The sequence below is a fragment of the Trachypithecus francoisi genome, unplaced genomic scaffold, assembly GCF_009764315.1.
Source record: "Trachypithecus francoisi isolate TF-2019V2 unplaced genomic scaffold, Tfra_2.0 Lachesis_group3, whole genome shotgun sequence".
NCBI lineage: Eukaryota > Metazoa > Chordata > Mammalia > Primates > Cercopithecidae > Trachypithecus > Trachypithecus francoisi.
Window position 1 is genome coordinate 44,395,953 of NW_022681468.1, and position 16,112 is coordinate 44,412,064.

General features: G+C 37.6%; 1 protein-coding gene across 2 annotated transcripts in view; it reads right to left on the reverse strand.

Moving 5' to 3' along the window:
• The window catches only part of MNAT1 (MNAT1 component of CDK activating kinase), a 244,754-nt gene that overhangs the window by 184,166 nt on the left and 44,476 nt on the right, over window positions 1-16,112 (reverse strand). Inside the window, exon 2 of one of the 2 annotated variants that reach the window (XM_033187825.1) lies at window positions 2,357-2,422. The exons of the other annotated variant lie outside the window; for it this stretch is intronic. Within the exon in view, the coding sequence (XP_033043716.1) occupies window positions 2,357-2,422 (66 nt within the window). The remainder of the gene's footprint in view (window positions 1-2,356; window positions 2,423-16,112) is intronic. 2 annotated transcript variants of the gene reach the window in all.

The window sequence follows — 16,112 nt, forward strand, 5'->3', positions numbered from 1 at the left end:
TTCATTGTGTTCTATATCTCACTTTCCACGGGTAATATGCTACTGCTGAGTTTAGTGTTTGTGTGGCCACATCTTTTTCTACATATTTACAAAATATATATATGAAAACTGATCATTAGAAAAAGAACAGGCCAGGCGTGGTTGCTCATGCCTATAATCCCAGTGCTTTGGGAGGGCAAAGCAGGAAGATAGCTTGAGCCCAAGAATATAAGACTAGTCTAGACAACATGGCTAGATCCCTCTCTCTACAAAAAATAAAAATTAAAAAAAAAAATCAGCCAGATGTGGTGGTGCATGCCTATAGTCCTAGCTACTCAGGAGGCTGAGGCAGGAAAATCACTGGAGCCCAGGAGTTCAAGGTTACTGTCAGCTGTGATCGGCCACTGCACTCCAGCCTGCATGACAAAGCAAGACCTATGTCCAGAAATAAATAAATAAATACATAAAATAAAGAACAGGAGAGGTAGGCTGGGTGCAGTGGCTCACACATATAATCCCATCACTTCCGAGGCCAAGGCAGGCAGATCACTTGAGCCCAGGAGTTTGAGACTGGCCTGGGCAACATGGCAAAACCTCGTTCCTACAAAAAAAAAAAAAAAAAAAAATTGGCCAGGCATGGTGGCACACGCTTGTAGTCCCAGCTACTCAGGATGCTGAGATGGGAGGATCACCCAAGCCCAGGAGGTAGAGGCTTCAGTGTGCTGTGGTCATGCCAGTGAACTCCAGTCTGGACAACAGAGCAAGATTCTGTTTCAAAAAAAAAAAAGAAGAAGTAGTAGTAGTTGATAATTGCTAGTTCATTTTATCTGGCAACAAAGCAACCAAAACAGCAGTATATGAGCAATCTTTTTGCCTCTAAGAGTGCGAGGAATTTTTTCAAATAAAATTTTACATTCTGCAGAAAACAGAAAAATCTGGTGAAGAAGCCCAAATTTTCAGTCATTATCCATTTCCAAAAACATTTTTATGGTTTTTGTTTTTAAAAATCAGAATGGTGCTCATCCTTTTTCTCTCTGAATGATTTATTTTTAGCAGATTTCATTTTATCAAGAATATTCTCATCAAAATTTTAGTCAATTGATCGCTTTATTTTTAAAGAGCAACTATATTCCATGTAGAATTTCAAATATTATTAAAACATACTGACTTAAAAAATTATTCATAGTTCGTCAAAAACTCTATACTTAAGACTTTCTGTGAAGTAACCTAGTTTTATCAGCACTTCCCACTCTTCGTTAGCTCCTTGGCTTTTAAAACCAAAACAGAAACCTACAGTCTTGAAAGATGAAAAACAAGTAATAACATTGTTAAAGAAAAATTTTATTTTTACAACAAATTCTTCCTTAAGCCCATTTGTAATAAATTCTATAAGAAAGAAGCAGGATATTATTTTTAAAAAATTTTCCTCCCAAAATATGTTGCCTAACTTGTCTATACAAGAATATATTGATTGAAGTGCCATATCTTTGAACATTAAAACATTAGAAACCTAAATTCAACTAAATTTGACAAAAATCTCTGCTCTAACTGAATCGTAGAAATTTGAGTGGTAGAAATGACCTAAATGATCACCAGTTAATTAAAATATTATCAACATACAATAATGAAATGCGTTTAAGGATTCATGGAAAACACATGAAAAAAATAACACCTGGTGCATTTTAGAAAAGGCAGTCAATTTACAAATAGACTTTGTTCCAATAGTTTGCTTATAAATAAGCTGCTTGGAACTCAAAATACATTTTTCCCAAATAAACTATTTATATGTGATGGTTAGGATTTTCAACTAAACTGGCCCAAAGAGATGAACAAAATATCAGATATTTTCTTTTCTTATTTTTCTCTCCTTCCCAACCTCCACCATGAGTTGATAATGCCAGCTTTCAAGTGGGAAATAAACTGGAATTTAAAAATAATATTCTACAAGGTTTGGTCCCCAGAAAGTAACCAATTGAAATCTGTACCTTAAAAAGGTTTGAGATTTTCTTAAAGCTCAGATATTTGTAATTTTAAAAAACTATGACCTCAAAATGAATAACTTTCGATAGAAGGAGTATACAATCTTAACAAAAGTAGAGACTTACTTATTTGCATACATGAATTTCAAGCCAATTAGCCATGGGATCCAGTTAACTTTGTCTACGATAATAATTTCTCATCTGTCTCAGCAACTAAAATAGGAATGTGTTACATTTACTTATGTGGCATACTCAATTTAAACTTTGAAATATTTGCTGTTAAATTTCCTCATCAGTCCTTTCATACCTTTAGGCTAAATTGCTATGAATCACTTGATACCTAAAAGGGAACTCAGAATCTATGTACTCCAAATCCTCAGAAAAAATTCATAACCTACCTCCTCAACAAAGTGCTTTTGGAATATGAAGCAAAAGAATTCATCCACAGGTAGAGAAGTGATGGCCTAGGAGCAGGTATTAAAACATTATGAAGAGACAGTAGACTTTCAGAAGAAAAGACGTTGCCCTCAAAATTTTAAAAAGCATGTTTACTCATTTTTTCATTATCTTAGAACTCAAAATTAATGTCTAATCAATCTTCTGTTGGCTATTATTATTTAGCATAGCAATTTTCAACTAACAAGCAAATAATATAAGGTACAAATTCAAATAGTATATTTAAGTCCATTCTGAGCCAGAAAAACAGAGCTGTGTAAAAACAAATATTTGTACACAAGGGAAAAGGAAAGAGTTAATAATTAAATAAAGCTGTGCCAGAAAAACACACTTTCAAAAAAAAGGGTTTGTATCCTCCTGACAGACAGCAAGGACCATGGAATCTATCCAGTTTTCCTTTTTGCCCCTTTGCCAAAAAACTCCTAAGCCAAATTTAAATCCTTTATGGAATAATACTGTATTTTCTAGAAAGAGGTTGGAAATATATGAAGGAATGTAGAAAGAAAATAACATTCATTAGGGTTTTTGTAATGTAGGTATTATTTTCCTTACTACATAGATGAGGGCACTAGGCATGGAGAAGTTGAATAACTGGCTTAAAATCATATAGCTAGTAAGAATTCACCATTACCCTGTGAATCCCATATACCTGAGACAGGACTCAGTCAATTTAGGAAGTTTATTTTGCCAAAGTTAAGGACACACCCTCAGGAGGTCCTGATGACATGTTCCCAAAGTGGTCGAGTACAGCTTGCTTTTATACATTTTATATTGATAATCATGATATAGATTTTATATTAATAATCAGTATGTGTAAGATGTACATCAGTTCGGTCCAGTAAGGTGGGACAAGTCGAAGTGGGGGCTTCCAGGTTAGAAGTAGATGAGAGACAAAAGGTTGGATTCTTTTGAGTCCTTGATCAGCCTTCCACTGAATACACAATTTAGTCTGGCTCAGTGAATCTGCATTTTTACATAAACAATACGGCAGAGGAAGCAATCAGAGATTCATTTGTCTCAGATGAGCCTCAGAGGAATGACTTTCAATAGAATGGGAGGCAGGTTTACACTAAGCAGTTCCCAGTTTGACTTTCCCTTTAGCTTAGTGATTTGGGGGTCCCAGGATTTATTTTCCTTTCAAAGTCCTCTTCATACTCTACATTTTATCCTTCAATCTTATTCTTACAATTTTTACAATGACCTATGAAAATAATCATCCTAAGTATCTATTTCTAGCCTAAAAATCTCTCCTAAATTCCTATTACACACTGCCTACTGCACAATTACTCTTTGATATTCCCACAAGTTACCTCAAACTCAACATACTCAAAACCAATATTCTTCTGTCTGTGGCAGATACACCAACTTTGTGCATAAACATTCATATACTATGGTGAAAACAGAAAAAAAAAAAAAAGAAAAAAAAAGAAACAAGTAACTCTATTACAAAAGTATACTTTGAATACTATCATAAGCTTTCAGCCAAGGAACAACAGCTCAACAAATTATACTACATACTCCTAGTCAGCATATGTTAATAACACATCATATTCCAAATGCTCTAAGCCAAGAACATTTTCTGAAATATGTGGACTACTCTTCCGTAGTCATTCTTTCTGCCACTGATGAATAGTTTTATCCTGGAATAGCTAAAAAGGGTGTGCATGTGATAGTGCTGGATGTTAAGATTTAAGACATCAGAGGCTCAAAGCCCCTTCAGGGATACAGTTGAGGAAACAAGGTAAAATGTAACTTAGAAATTGGGAGGGAAAAGTCTGTCTGACTTTATGAAGGGCTTCAGAAATAATACTGCAGACTGGGAGAACTGACAATTACAGGCATGCCTCATTTTATTGCGAATTGCCTTATTGGGCTTTGCAGATATTTCATTTTTTACAAATTGAAGATTTGTGGCAACACTACCATGGAATGAGTCTATCAGCACCATTTTCCAACAGCATGTGCTTACTTCATGTCTCTGTTTCACATTTTGGTAATTCTCACAATATTTCAAATATTTTCACTATAGTTATATCTGTCATGGTGTTATATGATCAATGATCTTTGGTGTTACCATTTTAATTGTTTCAGGGCACCATGAAAAGCACCCATATAAGACAGCAAACTCAATAAATGTTGTATGTACTCGAACTGCTTCACCAACTGACTGTTCCTCCATCTCTCTCCCTCTTCTCAGACCCCCCCAGTCCTTGAGACACAACAATATTTAAATTAGGCCAATTAATAACCCTACAATGGACTCTTAGGTGTTCAAGTGGGAAAAAAAAACAGTCACAGGTTTCTCACTTTAAATTAAAAGACAGAAATGACCAAGCTTCCTGAGGAGGGTGTGTCATAAGCTGAGACAGCCCAAAAACTAGGCCAACTGCACCAGTTAGCCAAGTCATGAATGCAAAGGAAAAGTCCTTGAAGGAAATTAACAGCACTGTGCCAATGAACACACAATGTTAAGAAAGAAAGCAAAACAGCCTTATCATTTATACAGAGAAAGTTTCAATGGTCTAGATAAAAGATCAAACCAGCCACAACATTCTCTTAAACCAAAACCTAATCCAGATTCTAACCCCTAACTCTTCAATCCTGTGAAGGCTGAGAAAGGTGAGGAAGTTGCAGAAGAAAAGTCTGAAGCTAGCAGAGGTTGGTTCATGAAATTCAAGGAAAGATGCTGTTTCCATAACATAAAAGTGCAAGGTGAAGCAGCAAGTGCTGATATGGAGGCTTCAGCAAGTTATCCCTAAGATCTATCTAAGATAATGATGAAGGTGGCTACACTGAAAAACAGACTTTTCAATGTAGATGAAACATCCTTCTATTGGAAGATGCTGTCTAGGACTTCCATAGCTACAGAGCAGAAGCCAATGCCTGGTTTCAAAGCTTCAAAGGCAAGGCTGTCTTTTCAGGAGCTAGTGCAGCTGATGACTAAATTGAAATCAATGCTCATTTGTCATTTTGAAAAATCATAAAGCCCTTAAATATTATGCTAAATCTATACTGCCTGTGCTCTAAAAAATGGAAGAATAAAGCCTGAATGATGACACATCTATTTACAGTATGGTTTGCTTAATATTTGAACCCACTGTTGAGACCTATTGCTCAGAAAAAGATTCCTTCCAAAATGTTACTGCTCATTGACAATGAAACTGGTCACCTAAGACCTCTGATGGATATGTGCAAGGACATGAATGTTGTTTTCATGCCTGCTAAAGAGTGACATCCATTCAAAAGCCCGTGGGTCAAGGAGTAATTCTGACATTGAAGTCTTGTTATTTAAGTAATACATGTCATAATGCTGTAGCTGCTACAAACAATGATTCCTCTGATAGATCTGGGCAAAGCAAATTCAAAACCTTTTGGAAAGGATTCACCATTCTAGATGCCATTAGGAACATGTGTGATTCAGGAGAAAAGGTAAAAAATATTAACATTAAAAGGCATTTGGAAGAGGCTGATTCCAATCCTCACAGATGACTTTCAGGGTCTGACTTCAGTGGAGAAAGTAACTGCAGATATGGCAGAAACAGCAAGAGAACTAGAAATTAGAAGTGGAGCCTGAAGATGTGACTGAATTGCTACAATCTCATGATCAAACTTGAACAAATGAGTTTTGGCTTCTTAGGGATGATTCTTGAGATAGAATCTACTCCTGGTGAAGATGCTGTGAACACTGTTGAAATGACCACAAGAGATTCAGAAATAGTATATACAGTTAGGTGATAAAGCTGTGGCAAGGTTTGAGGATTGATTCCAATTTTGAGAGAAATTTTACAGTAAGTAAATGTTATCAAACAGCGTCACGTGCTCCAGGGAAATCTTTCGTGAAAGGAAGAGTCAATAAATGCAACAAACTTCATTGTCTCATTTTAAGAAATCGCCAAGGCCACCTCAACCTTCAGCAACCACCATCCTGATCAGTCAGAAGCCATCAACATCTGGGCAAGACCTTCTACCAGCAAAAAGATTATAGTCACTTTCAAAGGCTCAGATGATTGTTAGCAATTTTTAGCAGTAAAGTATATTTTAATTAAGGTATGCACACTTTTTTGAGTCATATTGATATTGTACACTTAATATACTACAGTATAGTGTAAACATAACTTTTATACGCACTACGAAACCAAAAAGTTTGTGTGACACACTTTATTGTGCCAGTCGCTTTATTGTGCTATTTGTTTCATTATGATATTTGCTTTACTGTGGTGGTCAGAAACCAAACCAGCAATATCTCTGAGGTATGTCTGTATATGAGTAATAAGGGAAAGTACCATCGCCACAGGAGCATTCAGGACTTTGGAGACTTGAAAGAATGATGTCCCACTAAACCAAGCTAGCATCTCCATAGAGACCTTTACTATAATTCTACCTTGGGGAAAGGAAGGGCACATTCAACTAATACTCTGATTTCCATTAATGCAGGTCCTGCACTACTAAATAAGGCATGTCTTTACTTCCACCGTGATTCAAAGGAGCTAAAAATACATGTACCTAAGTATGTCCAAAAAGAATGTCAGCAATTACCTGAAAAGGCTATTATCAAAATGTTTCTCCCTTTTCCAAATAGGTATCTATAGATGCCAGATAGTCTTCATTTATTTCAACCAAAACATACAACAGACGCAACACAGAAGCAGATGTGAGAATCTAGTTTTCTTCTCTTAAGCCAACCATTTTAAAAAGATTTGCAAAAATGTAAAACAATGCTACTCATCTCATAAAATATTTTTGTTTTGGAAAATATAGTTATGTTTCATAAAATATATTGTTTGTGGTAACATGTAATAGGTTTATAATTTTTGATGAATAAATGAATATTTCAAAGTTTCTGAATTTTAATTCCTAATATTATAAATGTTAACAGATATAACTTTCATAAGAGGTCTTGAGGGTCATCAATAACTTCTACAATTACAAAAGTTACTAACACCAAAAAGTCTGAGAACCACTGTTACATGTGACCAATAAAAGATTACTTATAATGAACAAATGAACTCAAAGGAATGCAATCATAATTTAAGTGTTCCCCAAACTACCCAAGCCATTAAGATTTTCTCATTTATTAGTACTGAGTAAAATATTTTTTAGATTTTCCACTGTTTCTATTGTTCTAGCTCTCTCTTCATTTCTTATTTTGCTTTTCTACCTTTCTCTTGATTAGAAATGCTACATGTTTGTCTAAGTTGTATAAAGGCCCTTTAAAAGAATCACTATAAAGAACCTTGAATTTCACAATTTTTTGTGTGTTTTCCAATTTACTAATTTCTACTTTTCTATTATTTATTTTATTCAATTTTTCTTAATTACATTTTGTTTCTATTTCTTGGAGTTTAACACTGGGTTTATTTTCATTATTTCACTCTTCATATCTACAACAGAGTTTGTACTTTTCTACTATTTTTAAGAGGCCATTAAAAAATATATATAATTCACTTTTTAACTATTTCTTCTAGGTCTACATTTATCAAGCATCCATTATTATGACCTTTTAAATAGAATAAAAATAACAACTAGTCAAGATGTTATTTCTATTCATTAGGTCCTCAAATATTTAAGCTAAACAGTTGGCTACCCTCTCAGTACTATGTCAGGTGCCTTGTCAAATGCAAAGCTGAACCCTCAAATGTTTGATGAGTACAAGAATATACATTCTTGTGAATGAATTCAAAAACAGTTGATACTAGCAAATAATTATAGATTGATTATATAAGCTATACAAAGCAGATGTATGAGAATAAACTATCATCTTACCTCAACATTGGAAAATTACAGAAGATCCATATGTGGGGCTATTAAGGCAAGAACTGTATTTGTTTTATGACAAGGAATGCTTAACTCAAGGTGAAATAATTCTAAAAATACAATGTTCTCATTTTTGTTTTCTTGAAAGCAAAGTATATCAATGTTTGCTCAACATTTGCTAATATTTTCAATTAATCATTTTACATCCCTAATAAACACTAGGGAAAATCAATTAGTAAAATAACAGACAAGTTTGACACCCATTCCCCAGATTGTTTCAAAACCTAAGTCATATTTTATATTTGTAATATTTTTATTTTTCTGATTAGTAAGGATATTTTTTAATTACACTGATAAAGGGGGGAAATGGAAACCTTTTAACAAATCAAATGGCCACCCAACAATCAACTTAATTAAATGAGTTACTACATACAAAAGAACTTAAATCAGTTCCCAATACACAGTAAATGTTCAAGGAGTGCTAGCTGGTTGGGTGTGGTGGCTCATGCCTGTAATCCCTGCACTTTGGGAGGCCAAGGCGGGAGGATCACCTGAGGTCAGGGGTTTGAGACCAGCCTGTCCAACATAGTGAAATTCCATCTCTACTAAAAATACAAAAATTATCTGGGTGTGGTGATACACACCTGTAGTCCCAGCTACTCAGAGGCTGAGACACAAGAATTGCTTGAACTTGGGAGCCACAGGTTGCAGTGAGCTGAGATCACACCACTGTACTCCAGCCTAGTCAACAGAGTTGAGACTTGGTCTTAAAAAAAAAAAAAAAAGGTGTTAGCTATAGCTACACATTTATCAAGTCCTTTCCACTTGACCAAAGAATTCTTACACTGTCCAGAAACTAACTGTAAAAAGAATATTTTCGTTGCCTGGCGTGGTGGCTCATGCCTGTAATCCCAGCACTTTGGTAAGCTGAGGTGGATGGATCACAAAGTCAGGAGTTCGAGACCAGCCTGGCCAACATGTAGAAAACCCAACTCTACTAAAAATACAAAAATTAGCCAGGCACAGTGGCGGGCACCTATAATCCTGGGAGGCTGAGGCAGGCGGCCTGCTTGAACCCGGGAGGCGGAGGTTGCAGTGAGCTGAGATCACGCCACTGCACTCCAGCCTGGGGTGACAGAGCAAGACTCTGTCTTGCCGGGGGTGGGGGGGAATATGTTCACCCTGATGTGGTGGCTCACATCTATAATCCCAACACTTTGGAAGTCCGCAGCAGGAGGATCATTTAAGTCCAGGAGTTCAAGACCAGCCTGAGCAACATAGCAAGACCCTCATCTCTATTAAAAAAAAAAAATGTTTTTAGTTAGCTGGGTGGCTGGGCGTGGTGGCTCATGCCTGTAATCCCAGCACTTTGGGAGGCAGAGGCGGGTGGATCACCTGAGGTCAGGAGTTTGAGACCAGCCTGGCCAACATGGCAAAACCTCGCCTCTACTAAAAATACAAAAAAAAATTAGCCAGGCGTGGTGGCACGTACCTATAATCCCAGCTACTAGGGAGGCTGAGGCAGGAGAATGGCTTGAACCAGGAGGCGGAGGTTGCAGTGAGCTGAGATCGTGTCACTGCACTCCAGCCTGGGCGACAGAGCAAGACTCCATCTCAAAATAAATAAATAAAATAAAAAATAAAAGTAAATTAGCTGGGCACAGTGGCCTGTAGTCCCAGCTACTTGGGAGGCTGAAGTGCGAGGATCGCTTGAGCCCAGGAGGTCGGAGCTGCAGTTAGCTGTGAACGCGCCACTGCACTCCACCCTGGGTGACAGAGTGAGACCCTATCTCAAAAAATATGTATATATTTTGCTCTTTATTTAAAAGTAAAACTAAAAACAATTACATCTAGATAAAAATGTTTTAAATCTCAAATGCTAAGCATTACTTCTGATGCTAAGAGTTCTTGAGCTATTATAGAAAAGACTTAGAGAAAATATAGGAGCAGAAGTTCCAGAATACGGGAGGGTAAGTTTACTAACTCCATTAATAAACACCAGCTTAGTGATTTGTTTAATTATTTACGTGTAGCCAACAGAATTTACAAAAAAAAAAAAAAAAGAAAGCTGGACCAAGAATACAAATATCTACGTAATCAGATCTCAGAATGAAGAAGAAAACCTCAAGTAAGGTTAGAGCTATTACCTGGGTTTATATTATCAAAACTTTGAAAAAAGATTTCTTTCTTTCAAAAAGATATCATAGCTAAACAAAACCATTGCCTGCCTTCAAGAATTTTAGGATAACCAGGCCGAGCGCAGTGGCTCACACCTGTGATCCCAGCACTTTGGGGAGCCGAGGCAGGTGGATCACGAGGTCAGGAGTTCGAGACCAACCTGGCCAACATGGTGAAACCCCATCTCTACCAATAATACAAAAATTAGCCAGGTGCAGTAGCAGGTGCCTGTAATCCCAGCTACTCGGGAGGCTGAGGCAGGAGAATCACTTGAACCCAGGATGTGGAGATTGCATTGAGCCGAGATTGCACTACTGCACTCTAGCCTAGGCAACAAAGCAAGACTCTGTCTCCAAAAAAAAAAAAAAAAAGAAATTAAAGAATTTAAGATAACCAAAGGTCAGGAAGGGTAGAAAGAAGCAAGGGATGAAGAGAGGTTAATGGGTACAAATATATATATACTTACAAGAAATAAGACCTGGTGTCCAATAGATTATCAGTAGGGTGACTATAATTAACATTAATCAATTATAAATATTAGAATAGCTAGAAGAGAATAATTCAAATGTTCCTACCATAAAGAAGAGATAAATATTAAGGTGATGGACTTCCCAACTACCTTGATTTGATTATATAAATGTATCAAATTATCACATGTACCCAAAAAGTATGTTTAAATACATATCAATAACATCTAAATTTTTAATTTAACATAAATTTGAGGCCTGCTCACTGCTGTTTTAAAATTAATTACAAGATAATTCATATATCAATAGTGATCCTTTCCCCTTCCAATATGAAGCATTATTTTCATTAATTTATTTTTTTTTTTAGAGACAGGGTCTCACTTTGTTGCCCAGGCTAAAGAGGAGAGGTGCAACCATAGCTCACTATAACGTTGAACTCCTGGGCTCAGGCAATCCTCCTGCCTCAACTTCCCAAGTAGCTAGTACTATAGCCATGGGCCACCACACTCAGCTAATTTTTTTTTTCTTTTTGTAGATGGGGGGTCTTGCTATGTTACCCAGGCTGGCCTCAAACCCCTGGCCTCAAGTGATCCTCTCACCTTGGCTTTTCAAAGCGCTGGGATTACAGACATGAGACACTGCACTGGACCTAAAGCATTATTTTTATAACAACAACAACAACAACAACAAAAATTCTTTGTGGAAGATGTCCTGTACACTTTCTTAAGGAGATGCAAAATTTACTACTTATTCTGCATAAACGTCAGTTAATAATATGCTATCATATGCAATATTCTAAACACTGGATACTTCACAGGTAATCTATTATATCTAATTTTACAGACAAAAAAGGTATAAATGCTATAGATTTAATATTTTCATATTTTTTCAAATGTATTTATATTCACTTATTTTGTGAAATATCCAGAATAAGTTAATTCATAGAGACAGAAAGTAGACTAATGGTTGCCAGGGGCCAGAGGGAGGAAAGAATGGGGAATAACCATTTAATGGAGATGGGGTTTCCTTCTGTGGCAATAAAAATGTTTTTGTGCATTTGCAGTGTTGTATAACCACCACTAGATAGAAGTGGTGGTTACACAACACTGCAAATGCACAAAATGCCACTGAATTGTTCACTTTAAAATGGCTAATTTTGGGTTGGGTGCAGTGGCTCACACCTGTAATCCCTAACACTTCAGGAGGCCAAGGCAGGAGAATCACTTGAGCCCAGGACTTCAAGTGCAGCTGCAGTGAAGCATGATCATGCCACTGCACTCCAGCCTGGGCAACAGAGTGAGAGCCTGTCTCTAAAAAAAAAAAAATAAGATAAATAATAAATAAATAAAAATGGTTCATTTTATGTAATATGAATTCACTTCAATTTTTTTAGAAAAACATTTAAAAAGCAAAGTTATACACTCTTAGTTTAAGATCAAGTTTTATGTATTCACTTATGATTTTCGACAAAGCAAAAAACCTGGATTCTTACTCTAATATTTGCTTGCTGCAGGGGACAAACATCTTTTGGTTGCCTCCCCAATATCTAAACAACGCTTCCCCTGTTAGACTACAAATTTCCCTATCATGCATTTTGGGTAGCTTTGATCCCACCCCCAAATCAAGAACTGGGCACTGACTGGTTTTAGCCAATCAATGAATGCCATCCTTCTGATTGCCATGGGTGGTTCAGAGATGAGCAGGCAATCAAATAGGCACCATTTAGATATGAGGAGATATTTGCTGAGACTATCTGGGGAAAAAAGCTTCCTCTCATTTCCTTTATTCGTGTAAGAGAAAGCATCCATTTTGTTTATCTAGAAGCATCTCTAGAACTCCAAACTTAGAAAGACAGCACTCTGAAGAGGATGGAGAAGGAAGCCAAGAAATAGAAAATGAAACAATGGTAACATTACTGAACTACTACATCTGGCCTCACTTGAAGATCACCCTATCTACGGCTGTACTTTTCAATGAGTCAATAAGTTTTTCAAAATAGTTTGAGTTGAACTTTCTATTAGTTGTAAACAGAAGCACCCAAAAATATATACTACCTATACAAGACCTTTGGAAAACTACCTCTCTGTCTTCAATTACCTTACCCATAAAAGCAATAACAATCTCTGAATTCAGTCTTTTCCGAAGATGTTATTAAAATGAGAAGACAAGTGAAAACAATGAAAAACTACCTACATATCCTATGATCATGTCATGGAAGCTTTTTATTCTAGAATGTACTTCTTTAAATTATAAATTCAGCATTTACCACATAAAAGTTGGTCTTTCTACTAAAGGCAATGCTTTTGCTCTAGAATAAATTCCTTAAAAAGATAATTCTATCATTGAGCACATAAAAGTTAGTATTCTTACTAAAGACATAATCATGTAATTAGACTCTACACTAGTAATCAGAAGATGAGGTTTCTATCCCAGTCCTGTGTCTTATCACATTGGAACTTTGAGAAAGTCAAATTCTCATTTATAACATATATAAGGTTTTGTCCAAGTTTGATAATTCTAGATACCTCAAGTACATAAAAACATCTTACCTATAATGTGCTCCCACAATTTGAACCAACATTATATAATGATCTACAGTTGCCCTGATTTTATCTAAAATATGCAAAGTAATCCCTCCCCACAAAAAAAGCTGAATTTCCCACTGGGTATTTAAAACAGGTTCTAAGCCAGGTACAGTGGTTTGTGCCTATAGTCCCAGCTACTGGAACAACTAAGGTAGGAGGATTACTTGAGCCCAGGACTTCGAGTCCAGCCTAATGTTACTTTGTTCATAATGTTACTTCGAGTCCAGTAATATTATGAGACCCCATCTTAAAAATTAAAAAAACAGATTCTACTTATTCACATTGATTTTGTTATTCTATCACTGCTTAATAGCTATAATCCTTAAATGGTCCATAATTTATTCTTCTTTTTTGCAAATGAAACCATGTCAAAAAACTAAAGGACTAAATAAATCTGAAAATAGTCTATTTTCTTTGAACGTTAGATATGCTAATAGCCAATCACAGAATCTGGTCGCAACTGATTTATTCCAGAAGCTACAACATCTGTTTTGACAACCATCACTCTCATTATTTAAACAAAAGTCATATAAAAAAGAAAATCACCCCGGTGCAGTAGCTCACACCTGTAACCCCAGCACTTTGGGAGGCCAAGGTGGGAGGATCGCTTTAGGCCAGGAGTTTGAGACCACCCTGGGCAACATAGCAAGGCCCCAACCCTACAAAAAAATAAAAAATAAATTCAAAAATTAGCCAAGCATGGTGGCACATGCCTGTGGTCCTATCAATTGAGGAGGCTGAGGCAGGAGGATTGCTTGAGCCCAGGAGTTCAAGGCTGTAGTGGGCTGTGATCATGCCACCACACTCCAGCCTCAGTGACAGAGCAAGACTCGGTCTCTAAAATACATTTTTTTTTTTAGAAAAAAGAAAATTAGGCCAGGTGCGGTGGCTCACGCCTGTAATCCCAGCACTTTGGGAGGCCGAGACGGGCGGATCACGGGGTCAGGAGATTGAGACCATCCTGGCTAACACGGTGAAACCCCGTCTCTACTAAAAATACAAAAAATTAGCCGGGTGCGGTGGTGGGCGCCTGTAGTCCCAGCTACATGGGAGACTGAGGCAGGAGAACGGCGTGTACCCGGGAGGCGGAGCTTGCAGTGAGCCGAGATCAGGCCACTGCACTCCAGCCTGGGTGTGAGAGCAAGACTCCGTCTCAAAAAAAAGAAAAGAAAGACGACAAGACACGACACGACAAGACACGACACGACACGACAAGACAAGACAAGACAAGACAAGACAGACAAGACAGAAGAAGGAAGGAAGGAAGGAAGGAAGGAAGGAAGGAAGGAAGGAAGGACGGAGAAGGGGAGGGGGAGAGGGAGAGGGAGAGGGAGAGAGGGAGAGAGAGAGAGAGAGAGAGAGAGAGAGAGAGAGAGAGAGAGACAGAGAGAGAGAGAGAGAGAAAGAAAGAAAGAAAATTAGGCCGGGTGCAGTGGCTCACACCTGTAATCTCAGCACTTTGGGAGGGCAAGGCAGGCGGATCACCTGAGGTCAAGAGTTCAAGACCATCCTGACCAACACGGAGAGAAACCCCATCTCTACCAAAAAGACAAAATTAGCCGGGCGTGGTGGTACATGCCTGTAATCCCAGCTACTTGGGAGGCTGAGGCAGGAGAATGGCTTGAACTCAGGAGGCAGAGGTTGCAGTGAGCTGAGATCACGCCATTGCACTGCAGCCTGGGCAACAAGAGCAAAACTCAGTGTCAAAAAAAAAAAAAGAAAAGAAAAAGAAAAACAATTATAGACTGAAAAAGAAAATCCAGACTAAAAGTAGTAGACAAGTTTATACTTCTTCGCTTCACTCCCTGAGACAGTGTCTCACTCTGTCCGCAGGCTGGAGTACAGAGGCGAGATCAAAGCTCACTGCAGCCTTGACCTCCCAGGTTCAGAGGACAATCCCACCTCAGCCTCCTGGGTAGCTGGGACTACAGGCATGCATCAACATCGCTAATTTTTTTCTGTAGAGACAGAGTTTCACCATGTTGCCCAGAATGGTCTCTATCTCGTGGGCTCAGGAGGTCCACTTGCTCCGGCCTCCCAGAGTGCTGGAATAATAGGCATGAGCCGCCACACCCAGTCGTAGTTTGTACTTCTTTAAACACTTTTTTCCAGCATGTAGTTTGATTGGTTTCCAAGTTCCAGAAAGGAATAATTAGGCCAGGCATGGTGGCTCACAACTGTAATCCCAGCACTTTGGGAGACCGAGGCTGGTGGACCACCTGAGCTCAGGAGTTCAAGACAAGCCTGGCCAGCATGGTGAAACCTCGTCTCTACTAAAAATACAAAAATCAGCCAGGTATGGTGGCACGTACCTGTAATCCCATCTACTCAGCAGGCTAAGGCAGGAGAATCGCTTGAACCCGGCAGGCGGAGGCTGCAGTGAGCTGAGACTGAGCCACTGCACTCCAGCCTAGGTGACAGAGCGAGACTCCATCTCCAAAAAAAAAAAAAAAAGGAATAACTATTAAATTATGTATTTAAAATTAAATTTTTATTAATTAAACTGTATTATACTTATTTGTATTTTAATTATTAGCATTATTGCTTTCAAAGACAAGAGGCATTAAGACCATAAGCAAAGGTATAAATATCTTAATTCCTTTAATACCCAACATATACCATTGTTCAGTGAAGTGATACAGACCAGATGTAGTGATTTTGTAAAATAGTTTTTATTTTTATTTTCTTTTAGAGACACAGTCTCATTCTGTCAC